At 47.1% G+C, this 19,252-nt stretch overlaps 1 protein-coding gene across 1 annotated transcript in view; it reads left to right on the top strand.

The window, feature by feature from the left end:
- Positions 1–16,482, top strand: part of SHMT2 (serine hydroxymethyltransferase 2) — a 28,629-nt gene extending 12,147 nt beyond the window's left edge. Inside the window, exons 6-12 of the mRNA XM_063119237.1 lie at positions 460–582; positions 893–1,032; positions 1,887–2,052; positions 3,776–3,875; positions 11,494–11,649; positions 13,726–13,833; positions 16,066–16,482. Coding sequence (XP_062975307.1) covers positions 460–582; positions 893–1,032; positions 1,887–2,052; positions 3,776–3,875; positions 11,494–11,649; positions 13,726–13,833; positions 16,066–16,193 — 921 coding nt within the window. The 3' untranslated portion in view covers positions 16,194–16,482. The remainder of the gene's footprint in view (positions 1–459; positions 583–892; positions 1,033–1,886; positions 2,053–3,775; positions 3,876–11,493; positions 11,650–13,725; positions 13,834–16,065) is intronic.
- Positions 16,483–19,252: the final 2,770 nt, after the last annotated feature.

The raw sequence follows: 19,252 nt of genomic DNA, 5'->3' as shown, positions 1-19,252 counted from the left end.
CACCCCCACCCAGCAAAGCTGATTGTGAGGAGGTTAGGTGATGTTAATTTTTTTACCCTTTTTGCTAAAAGCACCCTCTTAATTCCAGCCAGACCCCTTGTACTCCTTGTGGAACGTTAAAACATGTGGATTATGTAGCCTGCATGTATCTGCCATTTCCTCCATTTGGAAAGCTGGGATACCGGACTGTTGGTAGCCTCAGCCAGCTCCAAGCATGCTGAGAAGGCATTGGCTTCAAACAGTAAGAGCTGGACTAGACATGTGGGCTGGACTTGGCGCAAAGGCTGCCAGTTGCCGACCACTACCCTAGGGACTGTGGCTTTCCTGCGCATTGGCAAGCGCGGATGTTTCTGCAAGTTTCTCTTTTGCGTTGCTGTGTGTGTGAGAAGGATGGTGCGGTATTGGCTTAATACATCATGCGCTGATGTATTCCTCCTCCCTCTCTTCCCCTCAATTTAGCCAGCGACGGGACTGATAGATTATGACCAGCTAGAAGTGACTGCCCGACTCTTCCGCCCACGTCTTGTCATTGCCGGGACCAGTGCCTATGCCCGCCTTATCGACTATGCCCGCATCAAGAAGGTACTCCCAGGGTGTGGTGGGATGACAGGCAACAATTAAAATGAATAAACTAAACAGACATTGGGGTGAATTTTTTTATTTCACTCTCCCTTGCCTCCATAGTAAAGTCCAATGGAAATGGGTGTCAGTACCAAAATGCAGCTTATCTTCTTTTCATGTGGACAGAATATCTTTGTATATGTGGGTAGCTGAATCTTCAGCTGCTCTGGGCTTCCCTGGTGGGGTGACTGTGTCTTTCTTGTGAGGCATGTGGCAGGGATTAACGGGCAAGGAAGTGTGAGCAAGCGACCGATCTGTCCTTCTCCGCCAGGTGTGCGAAGAGGTGAAGGCCTACCTGCTGGCTGACATGGCCCACATCAGTGGCCTGGTGGCAGCCAAAGTCATCCCATCTCCATTTGACTATGCTGACGTGGTGACCAGCACGACTCACAAGACGCTACGTGGTGCGAGGTAAGCAGGAATAGGGTGGGAAAACATCACTTGTCTACCCCGGGGGCGGGATATTCTTGGACTACATCTCCCATCAGCCCTGGCCAGCATGGCCAGTGATGATTGGAGTTGTAGTACCAACAACATCTGGAAGGTCACTGGTTCTCCACCTTTGCTGCATGTGCACCAGGAAAGAAGGTAACTCAGTTGTAAGACACAAAAGATCCCAAGTGAAATCCCCCGCACCTCCAGGTAAGGGTAGGAAAGACTCCTTTATAAAGTGGTAGTGAGCCGCTGCAAATCATTGTAGATAATACTGATGTAGGTGTGGTACAGATGGTCTGACTTGGTATAAGGCCAATGTGGTGTAGTGGCTAGGGTGCTGGATCAGGGGTCGGGAGATGCAGGTTCTAGTTCCCACTTGGCCATGGAGCTCACTGGGTGAGTTTGGGACAGTCACTAACTCTCCGCTTAATCTACCTCACAAGGTTGTTGTGCAGATAAAATGGAGAGGAGGAGGACCATGCAAGCTGCCTTGGGACCCTTGCAAGAGGCAAAAAGGGTGGGATTTAAATGTAATAATAAATCAAGAACAATAAGGCAGTTTCATAAGTTTGCCTGCCTGTTCATCTTGATTTATGTTCTAGGTCATCTTTCTCCAGCCTTATGCCTTCTAGATCTGCTGGACTACAGATCCCATCTTCCTCAGCTATTAATAGGTGTGGTGCTTAGGTCTTATGGAAGTTGAAGTCCAACCCATCCAGAAGTCACAACATTGAAGAAGATTACAGAGCCTGTGGTTTCACCACTGTTAAGGAATCTCCGACCCTTCTAATATAGGAAATATGATGTCCTTATCCCTTTGTCACACTCAGGGCTGGGCTGATCTTCTACCGCAAAGGTGTCCGTTCTGTGGACAAGAAGACTGGCAAGGAGGTTCCCTACAACCTGGAGGAGAGAATCAACTTTGCTGTCTTTCCCTCTCTGCAAGGAGGGCCCCATAACCACGCTATTGCTGCTGTTGCTGTAGCACTGAAACAGGTGGGTAAGGCAAGCAGACAGTCCTGACCCAATTTTTACGGGAATGGAGTGTGTGTGTGTGTGTGTGTGTGTGAGAGAGAGAGAGAGAGAGAGAGAGAGAGGGAGAGGATTTTAGCGAATTATTTGTCTGGCCATATTTCAGCTCCCTTGCTGACCTGAAATGAGTCACATCTTGGTCTCTTAAGCCCTTAGAATCTGCAAAAAGGAAGCTGCTGATAGGCCAGGCGAGGGTATGTCTCAGATTCTCAGAATGAGTGCGATCTGCTTTGAAACCCGCCTTGCCTTCCTGCTTTGGACCTCTGCGCTCAGTCTGCCCTGAATTCCTGCTTCTAGTCCTGTCTATTTGCCATGGTAAACTGTACCCGGTTCTATGTTGCCTTCTGCTCTTGACCTCAGTCCTGCCTTTCCTGGTCCTGATTCTGCAAGTGCAGCTCAACCCCCGGCTACCCTGTTTCTACCAACACTACTGGTGGAAATGCCAGTCAGCTGACTGCCTATTTCTAAACTACGGTCAATGATAGTCAGCCGTTCTTATTTATTAACATATAGTGCTTATCCAGTATATAACTATTTTATAAAGTTCCTTTATGTCAGATGGGAGATGGCTTTTTTTTTTAAAAAAAAAAATGCATCACAGCAGCACTGAGGTCTACTTGGTCTCCAGTGTTGTTGGGGCAGGGGGTACAAACTCCATGTTTGGGAGTAGACACCCCCTTTAGGGTAGCAGGGAGGAGTCATAGCTCAGTGGTAGAGCACCTGCTTTGCATGCAGAAGGTCCAAGGTTCAATCCTTGGCTTCTCCAGGTTAGGCCTAGGAAAGACTCCTTCCTGAAACCCTGGAGAGCCATTGCTGCCAGCCCGTGATGACAATACTGGGCTTGTTGGACCAGTGCTTTGACTCAATGTAAGGCGGCTTCCTGTGTTCCTATGTCCTGCTCCTCTCACCAAGATTGCTTCTGCTCTCTCCCATCCGAATCTCGGCAAATGAACTAACTATAACTGCAGGCATCTCTGAACTGATATGCAGAAGGATTCAGGAAGGGGTGAACACACCACTGGCCATTGTAGTAGCATAGGTCACAAGTGCTCAGGACTCAACTACCACTGAGTCCATTGCGTTTGCTGTGGAGAGTCCTCCATGTGACCTGACGTGGTAGCTCTGTAATGCTACTGGGAGGAACTAAGCGCTGGAGTCTTCTAGAACACGGTTGTTTTAGTTATGCTAATTTTAACTGCAGTTAATTCTTCTAATCATGTATTGCTTTATTGGCCCTGTTCAGATAACACGTTAAACCATGGTGGCTATGCGTTTTGAGTTAAACCGTATGGCTTAGTGTGTCGTGTGATCTGTGACTTAGTGTGTCGTGTGAACCATTCCTAACCATGGTGGCTACATAACCATGGTTTAAACATGCTCATTAACCATTTGCTGCAAAAGGGTTAGCGGCCTAACCATGGCTTAGCATGTGGGCTGAACAGCCCCACTAGTATTGCATCATTCAGTTGATTATACTTTATTTTGTTTTATTAATTTTTGGACCAGTCCAGTGCCAACCTCAGGGCATATCTTGGAGCCAGGGCTGAGTCATTTGGTTGCAATGGGGTTGGGGAGAACAGACAGTGTTGTCCCTGCCTCCCCATGGTGTGCTACACGGTCATGAGTAATATTGCTTAAAGGAGCGGTGCTCATTTGGTCTCACTTTGTATCCCTTCTTCCGTTGTAGGCCAGTTCACCCATGTTCCGGGAGTATTGCCAGCAGGTACTCAAGAATGCCAAGGCCATGGCAGAGGCGTTGCTACAGCGAGGATACACTCTGGTTTCAGGTAGACTGAGGATCCTCTGTCACTTCTGAGATGAAAGACACGACCGGAAGAGTCATGTGGGCTCTTTTGCTGGGATCTACCATTTCTGACTGCAGGAAGGGGAGGGCATGTTTTAGAGTTCATCTATATTAAAAGCCCCATGCAGATATAGAAATTAGTATGCAGGGGAGGGGAGAAGAATTCTAGCCTAGCCTTCTCTGTGACATTCTAGGCTTATTGTACGTGCAGGGAATTTTTAATATGGGAGAGAGAATTCAAACTCAGTGCCTCCCTACTTGCAGTATGAAATTGCACAGCCCAGCCAGAGTTGCACAATTTGACTCTGCTGATGGTGTGTTTCAGTTCTTCTTCGTGGTCTCTATGCATCACACATATGGGCTTTGCGCCTGCGCAGAGACCGAACCGGAACCTACTATAGCTGAGAGGAACGTTTTTGGCGGGAACCCCTCCCCCACGCTACCGCGCATGTCCATGGGGTTCCCGCCCTTACCTCAGTTCTTCGTCGTCCGCCATTGTGCCTAGACCTGTAGAACCAACCTCTAGCGTTTTTTCCTGTTTTCTTCTCCTAAATTCTTCAAATTCTTCTTCAATTCTTCAATTCTTCTATATTCTCTTTCTTATATCTTCTTCTTCCTATAAAAAAAAAAAATTATAGTTAGTAGTTTTTCCTCAGCAACGCTTCGTCGCAGTGGCCCTAGCCGCATGGCAGTGAAGGCGCCATTCCGCAAGTGTGTTCGGTGTGGGGCAAAACTTCCCCCTACCGACGGACACTCTTTGTGTGTTATTTGTCTAGGTGAAAGTCACAAGGTGGAAGCCTGCCATCATTGTATGTCCTTTACCAAGCAGACGAGGAAAAACAGAACAGACCGTTTGCGTGCTATTCTGTGGAAAAAGGCCCTCAGAGCCACAGACACCACAGTTTCGAAGCCAACTGAGGCTAAAATGGATAAAACGGCACCAAGTAAGTCCGTTCCAGACCGCTGCACAAAGGAGTGTGATGATAACAGTGCGAACAATAGGGCATTGATACCCCTAACGCCTGGGCGGTCACTGGCGAGTTCCGCGGCCAGAAAGATTACTAAGAAGGCCCGGACTCCCAAATCTTCTTCGGAGGTCGAGAAGAAGAAAAAGAAGAAGAGGGACGGAGAAAAACACTCCAAAAAGTCCCCACGGCCTTCTAAGCCTATTCAAACATCGGTTCCTTCGATACCGACGGCCCTCGCAACTGTTTCGGTACCGAGACCTCCTTCGAGACCGACGTCTGAGTTGCCTTCGATACCGAGACGGTCACAGAGCCTATCAGAGGGAGAAATTAGAGACTTCGCCTCGGTAGCGTCAGTACGAGATTCGCCACAGGTGTTGGACATGGAGGAGCCTGTTCCTCTAACACAGCCGTCTCCCAGACCAGCTGTTGTAGAAAGGCCAAGGCAGGAGTGGGATAGAACTTCCCAATACTCCGAGTTCCAGCCCAGACATGAATATTATGACTGGGATTATTATCGGCCGCACAGATATTTTCTGCAAGATCGGGATTACCAGCATGCACCGGAGTCTTGCTATGCTCAGCCTCCTCCTACTTCAAGGGTCCTTCATATTCCATTGGCTCCTCCACCGCATCACCCTTCGCCAGCGTCAGTTCCATTCCGACAGCGACCACTACGGTACCGGCCCATCAGGAACAGTCGGAGCTCGAACAACAGCAACTTCAAATAGTTACGGTATCTTCCCCCGAGGATGATTATCCGTCTGATACCGACTCTAGGGTGTCGGTTACCCCTTCGGTACCGTCGCCAGAGGATGCACTCCATTCGCAAGACCCTGCTTCACCCTCTGACGACATGGGAAGGTTCTCAGAGCATATGCGAAGAATGTCTCAGGCATTAGGGTTGGTTATACAACAACCCGATGAGCCGGTCGAAGACCCCATTTACGACGTCTTTCAATCCAAGAGCAATGCCGCGGTAGCTATTCCTCTCCCTCCGGCCCTGAAACAGACAGCACAGCTCTCCTGGAAAACTCCAGCGTCCACTCAAGCCACATCGAGGAGACTTGAGACCCTTTATCGCATCCAGGAGGGAGATGCTGCTTTCCTTACGCAACATCCAAAACCTAATTCCATCGTGGTTGAATCAGCTCAAGGACAATCGCAGAAGCCTCACTCTGCTCCTGTAGACAAGGAGGGCAGAAAGTTAGACATCACAGGCAGGAGGATCTACTCTTCTGCATCTCTGGGTATTAGGGCCTCGACTTACCAGGCGACCATGGCCCGATACCAACTCTTCCTCTGGGAGAAAGTAGGGTCACTATGTGACTATCTCCCAGAGGATAAAAGAGAGTTGGCAAGGGTTTTTCAGGCAGAGGCTTCGGCGATAGCGAAACAGCAGCTATCGACTGCCAGACATCAGGTCGACTGCCACTCCAAGAACATGATGGGGGCAGTGACTTTGAGGAGGCATGCCTGGCTACGATCAGCAAATCTGAAGATAAGCGCCAGCCCGACTTCTCTAAGAAGCAGCGGGTTTGACTTTTCGGTCCCAGATCTACCTCCCTTTGCGAACCGCCTGGCACCACATTACCATCAATGGGAGTCAATAACATCGGACTCCTGGGTGCTCACTATCATCAACTCAGGGTATGCCATCGAACTTGATGTCCTCCCTCCTTCTTCGGGGGTGAAAGTAACAGCGCCATCCCCTCCTCTGCTTCTCGAGGTACAGACCCTCCTAGCGAAGGGAGCCATCTCTCCCGTACCCGTAGAGGAACTCAACCAGGGGTTTTTCTCGCGCTACTTCACGGTCCCGAAGAAAGATGGAGGTCTTCGACCGATCATGGACTTAAGGCAATTAAACAAATACATCACCCCGAAAAAGTTCCGTATGGCAACGGTAACTTCCATTCTGCAGCTCCTACACAAAGGAGTTTGGTTCGCTGTGGTGGATCTGAAGGACGCGTACTTCCATATCTCCATCAGGAAGTCGCATCAAACTTACCTGCGTTTCTCGATCGGTGCGTGCCAGTTCCAGTTCACCGTTCTCCCCTTCGGCTTGGCCACGGCACCGAGGGTCTTCACGAAGGTGATGGCGGTGGTGTGCGCCCACCTAAGACAAAAAGGAATTTATGTATACCCGTACTTAGACAATTGGCTTCTGGTATCGGATAGCAGTTACACGCTCCAGAAGGACATATTAACCACCCTCAACCTGTTGGTCTCGCTAGGTCTATGGGTCAATGAGGAGAAATCCGTCTTGACACCACATCAGAAGCTGGACTTTATAGGGGTAACCCTATCGTCTCGAGACGGGAGGGCATATCTGCCCTCGACCAGAGCACACACTCTTCAGGATTTAGCCATCGCTACTGAAAGCCGTCGAAAGGTTTCGGCATGGACGATCCAGAGGCTATTAGGTTTAATGGCAGCGACTACCGCAGTCATAAGGTTTGCAAGACTCAGAATGAGGATCTTGCAGGGCTGGTTCTTAAGAACGTTCGATCTTCGACACGATGCCCGTCGAACTTACCTGTCGATCCCGAAGCAAGTAAGAGCATCTCTAAAATGGTGGTTTTCGATGGCGACTCTCTTGGAAGGGGTTCCCTTCCAACAAGAAACCCCTTCGGTAACGATCACGACGGATGCATCGTTGATCGGATGGGGGGCACACTGCAACTCCCTCACGGCTCAAGGCCGCTTGCCCCCTTCCCAGAGGGAACAACACATCAACCACCTAGAACTTTTAGCGGTGGAGAATGCAATAAAGACCTTCGGACAAATCATCGAAGGCCAAAACGTCCTGATCGCGACGGACAACACCACCGTAGTGGCATACATTAACAGACAGGGTGGAACGAGATCACACCCCCTGAACCGATCGGCACTCAGAATTTGGAACTGGTGCATAAAGAGAAATACTTACCTGACGGCGATCCATGTAGCGGGGAAAGAGAACACCATTGCGGACTCCCTCAGCAGGTCCTTCCACGTCGATCATGAATGGGAGCTCGATGCCGAAGTCAGGGACGATCTCTTTCGGTACTGGGGCTGCCCTGCTGTCGATGTCTTCGCTACCAAAGAGAACGCAGCCTGTCCCAAGTTCTGCAGCAGAGCAGGAAGAGGAAAGCACTCTCTGGGAGACGCTTTCACCAGAACTTGGAAAGGAAATCTCCTTTACATCTTCCCACCTTTTCCACTGTTGACGAAGGTACTAGCCAAGATCCAGACGGACAGGTCGGACTGCGTCCTCATCACACCGTGGTGGCCTCGACAGGCGTGGTTCTCTCACGCCCTTCGGCTGTCGAACGGGAATTACATCAGACTCCCGTCGATACCGACACTGCTGTCTCGACACCAGGGCAGGGTTCGACACGCAAACCTGTCGACCCTCAAGATGACGGCGTGGAGGATAACAACCACTCCGCTCGTATAGAAAACTTAACTGTAGACCATATATTGTTGGCCTCACTAAAGCCTTCAACAAGAAAGTCCTACGCTGCAAAGTGGCAAAGATTTCAGAAGTTTGCTTTAGAAAACAATCAAGCACCTGAATCTTGCCCTTTATCATTGATCCTCAAATATCTATTGACGCTCTACCAACAAGGACTCAAACTTACTTCAATCAGAGTCCACTTAGCGGCTATCACGTCTTCTCATCAAGGCATGGATGGTTTTTCACCTTTTGCACATCCAACATCCAAAAAATTCCTAAAAGGACTTAAGAATACGATACCGACAGTGAAAGGTATCGTTCCACCATGGAGCCTGTCAGTCGTATTACAATCGCTGACAAGGAAACCTTTCGAGCCTATGGCCTCAACTGACCTTAGACTCCTGACGTTCAAGACTGTCTTCTTGGTGGCCATTACATCGGCCAGACGTGCAAGTGAGCTTACGGCTCTTAGTATAGATGCTCCTTACACTATTTTTCACAAGGATAAGGTTGTGTTACGCACAGACCCTACCTTCTTGCCTAAGGTAGTGTCAACTTTTCATCTTTCCCAGAATATCACTCTACCGGCTTTTTTCCCAAATCCTACAACACCTGTTGAGTCTTCATTACATACTCTTGATGTAAGAAGAGCTCTTGCTTTTTACAAGGCTAGGACAGAGAATTTTAGAAAAACAAATCAATTGTTTGTTTGTTATGGAGAGCCCTCTAAGGGACTTCCTGTTTCATGCCAGCGATTATCACGCTGGATTGTAGAGACAATTGAACTTGCCTACTCTATCTCTAAACTAGCCCTTTTAAAGCCTGTGACAGCTCATTCTGCTAGAGCCGTCTCAACATCTGTTGCCTTCAGTAGAGGTGTTCCATTGACAGAAGTCTGTAGAGCCGCAACGTGGTCCACTCCATCCACGTTTGTCAAGCACTACAGTTTGGACACCCGTGCGAGACAAGACTGCTCGTTTGGAAGGACAGTGCTCTCGGAGATCTTCAGATGATGCACCAACCCACCTCCAAAGGTATGTCAGCTTGCTACTCGCCCATATGTGTGATGCATAGAGACCACGAAGAAGAAATGCAGGTTGCTTACCTGTAACTGTAGTTCTTCGAGTGGTCATCTATGCATTCACACAACCCACCCACCATCCCCACTTGGTGGTGTGAGACTTATAAATGACACAGTTATATGTGGAATGTACTTTATTTTATTTTACACTCATGTTTATGGGGGCACAATGTCGGACTCCTGTAAACTGAGGTAAGGGCGGGAACCCCATGGACATGCGCGGTAGCGTGGGGGAGGGGTTCCCGCCAAAAACGTTCCTCTCAGCTATAGTAGGTTCCGGTTCGGTCTCTGCGCAGGCGCAAAGCCCATATGTGTGAATGCATAGATGACCACTCAAAGAACTACAGTTACAGGTAAGCAACCTGCATTTCTGTGCATCGTAGCAAGATGCAGGGGGGATGTTGGGGTTAGGGTTAGCAGGGACCAGCGGGCTGCCCAGAGTGGAGATGGGAAGTTCTGTAGCTCTTGACTGAAGCATGTTGTTGAGGCTCAGTGGAGGGAAAAGGCCTACGGAAGGGTTTGAAACCATTGTGAGCAGTAGATGGAGCGCTGGTTCAAATCCCTCCTCAGCCAAGCATCATCTTAAGCAAGATGAGAATGTAGAACACTTTGTGCCACAGGAAGCATTCACTTAATATTTAGCATGCAGTGACGGATCTTGTTTTTCTTTAAATAATTACTTGTGTGTGTGTGATTCTAACTGGGAAGGGAGTGCACAGGGCCCTCCCCCATGATAAGCCTCCCTTCCCTGTGTCCTGCCTTCCCAGTAAGCAACTCCCCTGCCCCATGCCATGTAGTCAGTGTATGTCTGGTTTGGCCCTTTTTCATGAAACTGAATAGCAGGAGCAGGTTGATGATGATGATGATAATAATAATAATAATATTTCTTACCCGCCTCTCTGTTTGGATTGAGGCGGCGATCAACAATAAGTATAAAATACATAAAACTGAATTAAAAACATAGTATACATTATCCTAAAAACATCCTAAAATTCCACTGCTTAGGCCTGCTGGGAGAGATCAGTCTTTATGGCTTTCTTAAATGCTAAAAGACTGTTGAGTTGAAGAGTCTCCTCCGGCAGGCCGTTCATTCCACAGTCTGGGAGCAGCAGAGGAAAAGGTCCTCTGGGTAATACTTGTCAGCTTAATTTTGGCAGACTGAAGTAGAGTCTTCCCAGAGGACCTGATTGTGCAGGGTGGATTGTACGGGAGAAGGTGATCCCGCAGGTAGCCTGGACCCAAACCAGGTAGGGCTTTAAAGGTAATAACCAACACTTTATACTTCACCTGGAAACTAATTGGCTATCAAATCAGCCTCTTCAGGCAACACATAGTTAACCTGTGGAATAAATGGTCTCAAGATTTGCCAGGGGGATGGAGGCAGTCATTAGGATGAGCACATTAGATAAATTCATAGCGGATGAACCTATCAGCATATGTTAGCCGTGATCAAGGGGCCTTCTCAGTAAGAGAGGAGTGTTGGGCTAAAAAGACCTTCATGTTTAACCAAACAGCAGGGCAATTCTAGTTGCATTGTAAGCAATGGCTCAGTTCAGACAACACGTTTCTCATCGGTGATATTAGAACTTCATGCTGGAGTTTTTTACACCACCGTTGAGAAATGCGTTGTCTGGCGGGAAAACACTCCATGCAGAATATCCATGCTGTGCAGAGGAGAGTTCCTGCACAACCGTTGTGTTGCGTGGAGTTTTCCATTGTGCTGCGTCGACTTTTCCCACTGGCTACAGAGTTCCCTGGCAAGAGTGGCAAAAGGAGCAATTGCCAATCTAGGAGAGCCGGCGGGATTGTTTTTTTTGCAGCAACGGCTGATGGGATACCATCGGGAGGACTGGGGGAGGAGAGGGGGCAGAGGAACTGTCAATCAAACATTGTGATGGATTTTACTCAACTCCACAAGAGCCTACAGTCATGCAACGGTGGAGTTAAGAACATGCTGTATCTCTTAAAAACTCAAAAGTTGAGTGGAATTTTCACACTGTGTTGACATCTTGTCTGAACTTAGCCAATGTCTTTGTTGTCATTTCAAAGTAGAGAGGATGGCTGTGAGTTAGGATGGCTACAGGGAAAAAACACCTCTCTCCCTCTCTCATATTAGGTGGCACTGATAACCACCTGTTGCTTGTGGACCTGCGACCAAAAGGCCTAGATGGGGCCCGGGCTGAACGGGTCTTGGAACTCGTGTCCATAACGGCTAACAAGAACACCTGTCCTGGAGACAAGAGCGCCTTAACACCTGGTGGCCTGCGTCTTGGTAAGAGCAGGAAGTTAAATAATAATTTTAAAAGATGTGTGTAGTTGTTTCAGATGTTTGGAGCTGTGTATAATCTACACTAAAATAATGCTGATTCTGCACCAAGGAAACCTAAATTCTTTCCCCAGGTACTTGCTTTTTAAATGACATCAGTTAATTTGGCTCAGGACTGCTAGGAGGGGGGAAAAGAGGAGGAAGATAATGAAAATTTGGGCAGAGGAGCTCTGCACACATTCCATGAATACACCTTGTGAGCATTCCAGGTCCAGAATTCAGCTTGTGGAGAATCTTAGTTTTCATATTTTAAAAGGCATGTTTCTAGCCCTTAAGGCTACAAAGATAAGTTAGAAAGTATCTCAGAAGTCAGAGTGGGGACAGAAATGTGAGTTCCTTGTGTAGATCTTTGCCTCTCTCCACAATTAGCAAAATAAATTTAAGTAGAGTAAGTAATAGATGCAAATCCGTTTAGTGTGCAAATTTCTACTTTCCTTGGGCCAAAATTATTTTTTATTTATTTTTAGTGCAGATTATATGCAACAATCTTCCCAACCTGGTGCCCTCCAGATGTTTGGGACTACAACTCCCAGTACTCTTCACCATTGTGCATGCTGGCTGGGGCTGATGGGAGTTGAAGTCCAAAGCATCTGGAGAGCACCAGGCTCCGGAAGACTGAAGTACATGATCTCTAAGGAGTTCGGCTGAGATGTAGCCATGGCCAATGGAGTTGCATTGGTCATTGAAGGCTCCTCACCTTCACTGCTGTCTGACACTTCACCAGGTCTTTCAGAGTTCCTCTTTGTTGCCACAAAAGGCTACGAGCTGAGAATTTCAAAATACCAGACTCTGTGGTGCTTCAGCAGAGGCCATCACAGGTTTAGACTTTACATGGTGTCGTCCCTGAGGAGTCACCTAGTTACTTCTCTTGCCCTCCTGTGTTTTACACATATCTTGCATTTGTTCTTGTGTTACCTTCTAATAAAGGAATCTTACCTTACTTTATAATTTCTAGCACCATTCTTCTGTCTTAAAGGTGTCAGGGAAGCTCGGTTATCTCTGTGGGCCATCCCAGCATCCAAAGGCTGGATGAGAAGGGAGCCCCCTTGGAGAATGTGCCATGTTGCTAGGGAACTAATAATAATAATAATAATAATAATAATAATAATAATAATAATATAATATTTATTTATTTCTTACCTGCCCCTCCCTCTGGATTGAGGCAGGGAACAACATCAAATACAAAAATAATACTATAAAATTCATAAAACTGATTAAAAACATATAAAACTAATACATTATTAAAATAACAGCCAGACTTGATTGACATTAATAGGGAAGGAGCCTGAACTGGGATGAGACACTACAATCCATGTTTCTTCTCTCTCTCCTGACCCCACCCCCTTTCCCTCCCTCTCTGGCATCTCCTGTATCTAAATCTAGGGTTGGCAGGAGTCAGACACCCTATCTGCAAATTCATAGAATCATAGACTAGTAGAGTTGGAAGGGGCCTATAAGGCCATCAAGTGCAGGAATCCACCTTAAAGCATCCCTGACAGATGGTTGTCCAGCTGCCTCTTGAAGGCCTCTAGTGTGGGAGAGCCCACAACCTTCCTAGGTAACTGGTTCCATTGTTGTACTGCTCTAACAGTCAGGAAGTTTTTCCTGATGTCCAGCTGGCATCTGGCTTCCTGTAACTTGAGCCAGTTATTCTGTGTCCTGCACTCTGGGATGATGGAGAAGAGATCCTGGCCCTCCTCTGTGTGACAACCTTTCAAGTATCTGAAGAGTGTCTCCCCTCAGTCTTCTCTTCTCCAGGCTAAACCTGCCCAGTTTTTTCAGTCTCTCCTCATAGGGCTTTGTTTCCAGACCCCTGATCATCCTTGTTGCCCTCTTCTGAACCCCCTCCAGCTTGTCTGCATCCTTCTTGAAGTGTGGTGCTCAGAACTGGATGTAGTACTGGGATAAGCTTCATCTGGAGGATCTATTATCATAGCCTGGTTTAGGTGTCCATTTGTAATTTTGGTCTTTGGATGACAAGAACAACTCTTTCATCCAGTTCCCTGCCCTTCCCCCCCGCAGGAGCACCTGCACTTACCTCCCGACAGTTCCAGGAAGCTGATTTCCAGAAGGTGGTGAAGTTCATTGATGAAGGAATCCAGATTGGACTAGATGTCAAAAAGAAAACTTGTAAGTTGTTGGTGTGTTATGCTAGTCTGTTGTGATGGCTAGATGTTTGCACCAGGTCCCTTGGAGCATGTTTAGCTATGTTCTGTTGTAATCAGCAAAGTAGAGTGAGAGTTGCATTTGGCACCTTAGTGGGCTATCGTGGTGATCCATTTGCTAAACTCATTACATGCCTTGCTGAATTCTGACTGATGGAATTCCTCTATTCAACTGAGACCCATTAGGGAACAAAGCACTCCTGCAGGGTGGGTTACTGCTTCTTTTATGGGCTTTGTTCTGTGCCGTTATCATACAGACATTTAGCAGGTGAAGGTTTTTCCACCCAATAAAAGTGAATTAAAGTGCTAAAACTGGGCCCCTGGATTTCTCAAGTTTGCTGTCAGTTCTGAGAAGGAGAGAGTAAATACATGGGCTTGGATCTAGGATCCGTCTTCTGTAAGAGGAAGGGCTTTGCTTATGGAAGGTCCCTCCACCTGCTTTTTGGAGAGTCATCCTCTCCCCGACACCACAGCTCATCCCATTCAGCAGGGCCTCCCTCTCGCTAGCATTTTTTGGGGTGCCGGAGGAGGGAGGCGTGGGAGTTTACTTCCATCACTACCGTTGATCCAGCTCAAGTCTGGATCCAGCTCATGGTATATGAGGGGGACACAAGCAGGATGTGTAACTGAGACATAGGGCTGTCCGCAAATCCGAATGTTTGACGGAACTCCGTCAAAGATTTGAATTCGCGGATGAGCGGGGACATTTTTTAAACTGTCGGATACCTTTGGAGCGGAACCCCGTCAAAGCTTTGAACTGCTTTGAAGGTATCTAGTGGGTTTTTAAGGTTTCTGAAGCTTGTTTTAACTTGAAACAATGTTGCTGCACTTAACTGAAGGCGTCTCCATATAAGGAAGACACTGAAGTGGTGATGGGTAGCTTTGATATTGACATCAATTTTTCCAGTTTCCCAAAAATCCAAGTCCCAAGCTCCTTTTATTCCCACCACACACTCCCCCTTTGCTATTATTGAGTGTGTGTGTGTTTTACTGTTGTTCTTATTACTCCCACTATTATTATTTTTTAAAAACCAACCAAAAAAATCCCTTTATCTTTCCAGTGTACTTGTTCAATCCTTCTTTAAATCCTTTATCCTGCTGTTACTGAGTGTGTGTGTGTCTGTTTAAAGTCTAATTCCACTACCTTCCCACTAAAAAATCTTTAAAAATACAAAAAATATATATTCCTATGTGGGTTCTGTGTGGTGGTGTGAATGACTCATGCCCTGAGTCAAAGCAAGAAATGCAGAATCTGGCCCTGTGAGGCGGGCTGGTGGTCACATCTGCACAGCAGTTTGGATGGCGCCATGTTAACGCATGCCGTGACAGGATCACGGCAGTAGGAGGAAGCAAAGCAACCAGTGACAGAAGTGACCCAAGGATTGTCTTGATTCAAGCAAGGAACACACAAACTGGCCCTGTGAGGCGGGCACAGAGGAAGAAAGGCATGCGAGCAGCTACAGGCATGGAGCACTGGGAGCAAGTATGCCATAAGGCTGTGGGGTTGACCCACCAAACCCAGCTATAATCCCCCAGGCACCAGGAGGGCAGAGAGGCAGGCTGGCGCAGAGAGGCTGGCAGAAAGCAAACAAATTGGCCCTGTGAGGTGGGCACAGTGGTTCAACTGCTCAAGGTGCAGGACTCCAAAGAGGTTTGATAATCTGAGTTTGAAGGGTATAGTTCCAGCGTTTGTTTTTTTTTTTAAATTAAATCTCAATTTTTTTCTCCTAAAGATCAACAGATGAACGGATCTGCTTCAAACTTGGCATGACTAAAGCCCTATTTAAGAACTATCATTGTGCCAAATTTCATCTCTTTATCTTTTAAAAATAACAGAAGCATTTTTATTAATTCCCATTGACTATGTTGGAGTGGTTATTCAAAAATGGAGTGAAACTTCAACAAGTGGAGTGACGGAGCCGCTTCGAAATTCAGAGTGGAGCAGCCCCTCAATAGAGCTTCGCTTCAAATTTCGAAGCGGAGCAGAGCCACTCTGCACAGCATTACTGGAAAGCCATGAGTCCTAGGTTTTAACTCCTAATTTTGGAAGAGAAATGGGGGTCCAGGGAATGGGAGCCCATGCCTAATTCTGAGTGGAGTGTGATCTTGAGGAAACGAAGCTCCTCCCTCTGTGTCTCAGTTTCCCCATGTGTTTGCAATGCTTACCCTCCTTCTCTCCTTTCCCCTTCATCCACAGCTAAGCTCCAGGATTTCAAATCCTTCTTGCTGGCCGACCCAGAGACGAAGCAGAGACTGTCAGACCTCCGGCAGCGTGTCGAGACCTTTGCCCGTGCCTTCCCCATGCCTGGCTTTGACAAACGTTGAGGTTGTGCCCAACCAGAGACCGGCTGATAATTACACCCAGATGGCCAGGGCTTGCAAGAGGCTAAATGCTCTGAGTCCCGTCTTGGAGAGCCAAGCAGTAGGACCCCTTTTTCCAAACGGGCAATCTCTTTGGCCACCTTTTCCTCCTCTCAAGACCCATTTTATAGCGACTCAAACAACTGACCTTTTGTTTTATAGCAGGACTAGTCTCTGAGCCAGAATACATGTGTAATATTTTTGCCTGCTCATAATGCAAGATGGATTGTAAAAATTAAATAGCTTCACCTTGTTCCCTTGCCTGAACCAAATCACAAAACGTTCTGAGAGTAACTTCAGGTGTTGAGGACTGTCCATACCTGCAGGTGGTCACGTATACATGCACACATACCTTGGGTCTAACTTAAATCCCATTCATTTCAATGAGTCTACTCTAAGTGTGCCTAACATTGGCTATAACCCCTGGTCTACACATTTATGTACAGCAGATAGAAACATGCACAATTGGGAATATAACCCCCGTTTACGAAGGTGTACATCTAAATGTCATGCAGGTGTAGGCAGAGCTCTGTTCGGACTAAAGGCCTATTCTAGTTCATCTTCTTTCCCACGGTGCTCAACCAGGTGTCTCAACGGGAAGTCCACAAGCAGGATATAAATGCAATAACCCTCTTCTGTTGTTGTTCCCTAGCAACTGGTATTTTGAGGCCTACTGCCTCTGAACCTAGAGGTTGCATATAGCTACCATGACTAGTAGCCATTGGTGGCCCTGTCCTCTATTCAATCCTCTTTTAAACCCACCTAAGCCCAATGGCTTTAAAAGAGAATTGGAGAAACTTGTGCAGGTTAGGGCCACCAATGCCTCCTGAACCTGCTACCCTCCGATTCAGAGGGTGGATGACCTTTAACTGAAATAACTGTTTCTGTGATCATGGTCAAACACTTAAGCTGCAATCCTATATACACTTACGTGAGAGTAAGCCCCACTGAACTCCATAGGACTTGTTTCTGAGTAAACAGGCCATGGACTGCGCTATCAGGGCATACACCCCTCTGAACAGGTTGTTGAGCAAGGACGTGGCTGGGTTTTTGTTTCTCTCTGGAAACTCTGATGCGGAGAAGTGGTCTTGTGAATGCTCCCAAACGGCGCCAAAGCTGCAATGTCTGCATTCAATGTGGTTCTTGCAAGTTTCCCAGTATCTGTTGAAAGTGGTCTTGTTAGGGCATTTGCAAGGTTGCTTGCACAGTGCGCGTCATGTGAAAAGTGGACTTGTGAAGAGGCCCTGCCTTTTAAACAGGAATACATTCTTCTTTCCCTCAAACAGCGATGGCAGGTGGCCGTTTACCAAGTGGGAACTTATTTCCAATATATTCATTTTTAAGCAAGTGAACGGGCGCAGCTTCACATCGTTGGAAAAGTCTTTAGTTTGATACAGCGAAGCCTTCCGAGAAAAGTTACACAGGGTTAGACACGTCGTCTCAGCCCATCTGAAGCCACACCCACTGGCATCCCTAGGCACCCCCCCCCCCCGCCTTGGTACACTCCTATAATCCTCTGAGGAAAGAGTCTGTCTGCTCAATTCCCTAAAGAGGGGTTACCCCACAACAGGGCAGGTGTATATCACTGTTCCTTAGCCTACTAATCCCCCCTGCTGCCTTCAGCCTATTGACTGCAAAACTCTGCTGGTTAGGGATGTCTGGCCCCTAGTGACTGAAGATTGCACTGCAGGCTTCAAACACAGACACAATTAAATTCATTTAAATTAATGCAGTTTACAAACCAAGCAGACCTGGGGGGCACACTCTTAGGGTCCTCTTAGCATGCATGCCAAGTTTCAACTCTGGTAGGTTTCAGAGTCTTGGCACTATTGAGCTGACAGACAGACACTCTTTTATTATAGGTATTTATATTGCTATCTCTATTATAGGTACTTTTAGGCTAACTTTAAGGATAAGAATGTACCACTTGATATGCTAGCTCCTGCACTTCCTTGTCAAACAGTGCAAACAATTTCAGTGCTATCCCCGGTTTCCTGAATCTCTGGTTGGGTGCTACAGCATGGCCAGGTTTTTCTCACCACTTAGCAAGGCAGCACAGGTGACCACCTTACCAAGTGGCCATAAGCATACTTTGACAAGTTACTACCTGGTAAATTGTCATATTTGTGTTTGTACTTGAGGGTGCGCATCACAGAAGAGGGACACACCTGATGTGATTAATATAGGTGCATTCAGATGTGCTTTTGTGTGCAAGTCCAAAAGTGCAGGTATTAATTATCTGAGGTGTGAGGGAGGGTATCTATAACATTCTAGAAAACCATGCTTCTAGGTTGGGACCTGCTGGATTCCCAAATCTTGGACCGCTTCCTGTGCACCATGGTCCTGGATGGTTGGTGAAAATAATATTGCTCATAGGGTGGGGGTGCAGCTACCCAAAAGGAATTGCTGTCTACCTTCTCTACCTAACCATAGTTAAATTATGGAACTCACTACCACAAGATGTAGTGAAGGCCACCAATCTGGATGGCTTTAAAAGGGGGTTGGATAAATTCCTGGAGGCTAAGGCTATCAATGGCTACTAGACCTGATGGTTGCGAGCTATCCCCAGTATTCGAGAAAATAAGCCTGTGTGCACCAGTTGCTGGGGAACATGGGCGGGAGGGTGCTGTTGCACCATGTCCTGCTTGTTCATCTCTGGCTGATGGCTGGTTGGCCACTGTGTGAACAGAGTGATGGACAAGATGGACCCTTGGTCTGATCCAGCAGGGCTCTTCTTATGTTCTCCCACCCAGGACACAAACATGGTGGAGGATTTGAAGTTTAATTTTTATATTCTGTGTATAAAATATGGAATAAATTACAAGTTGGTGGCTTTTGAGCCATGTAGCTGGGAACGTTTCTCAGCACAGTCCTACACAGTTCTTTCTTCCATCTCTTCCTTAGCTTTTGGATTAATAGTTAAATGGTAAATGATCCTTTTGATATCATCTAGTCTCCCCTTCTTTCTCCTACATGCCTTCTAATTCCCTCTGCTTATTACTAAATCAACCTGCTCCATTTGT

Source organism: Elgaria multicarinata, chromosome 3, assembly GCF_023053635.1.
Source record: "Elgaria multicarinata webbii isolate HBS135686 ecotype San Diego chromosome 3, rElgMul1.1.pri, whole genome shotgun sequence".
NCBI lineage: Eukaryota > Metazoa > Chordata > Lepidosauria > Squamata > Anguidae > Elgaria > Elgaria multicarinata.
This window is presented reverse-complemented; position numbering and strand designations above follow the sequence as displayed.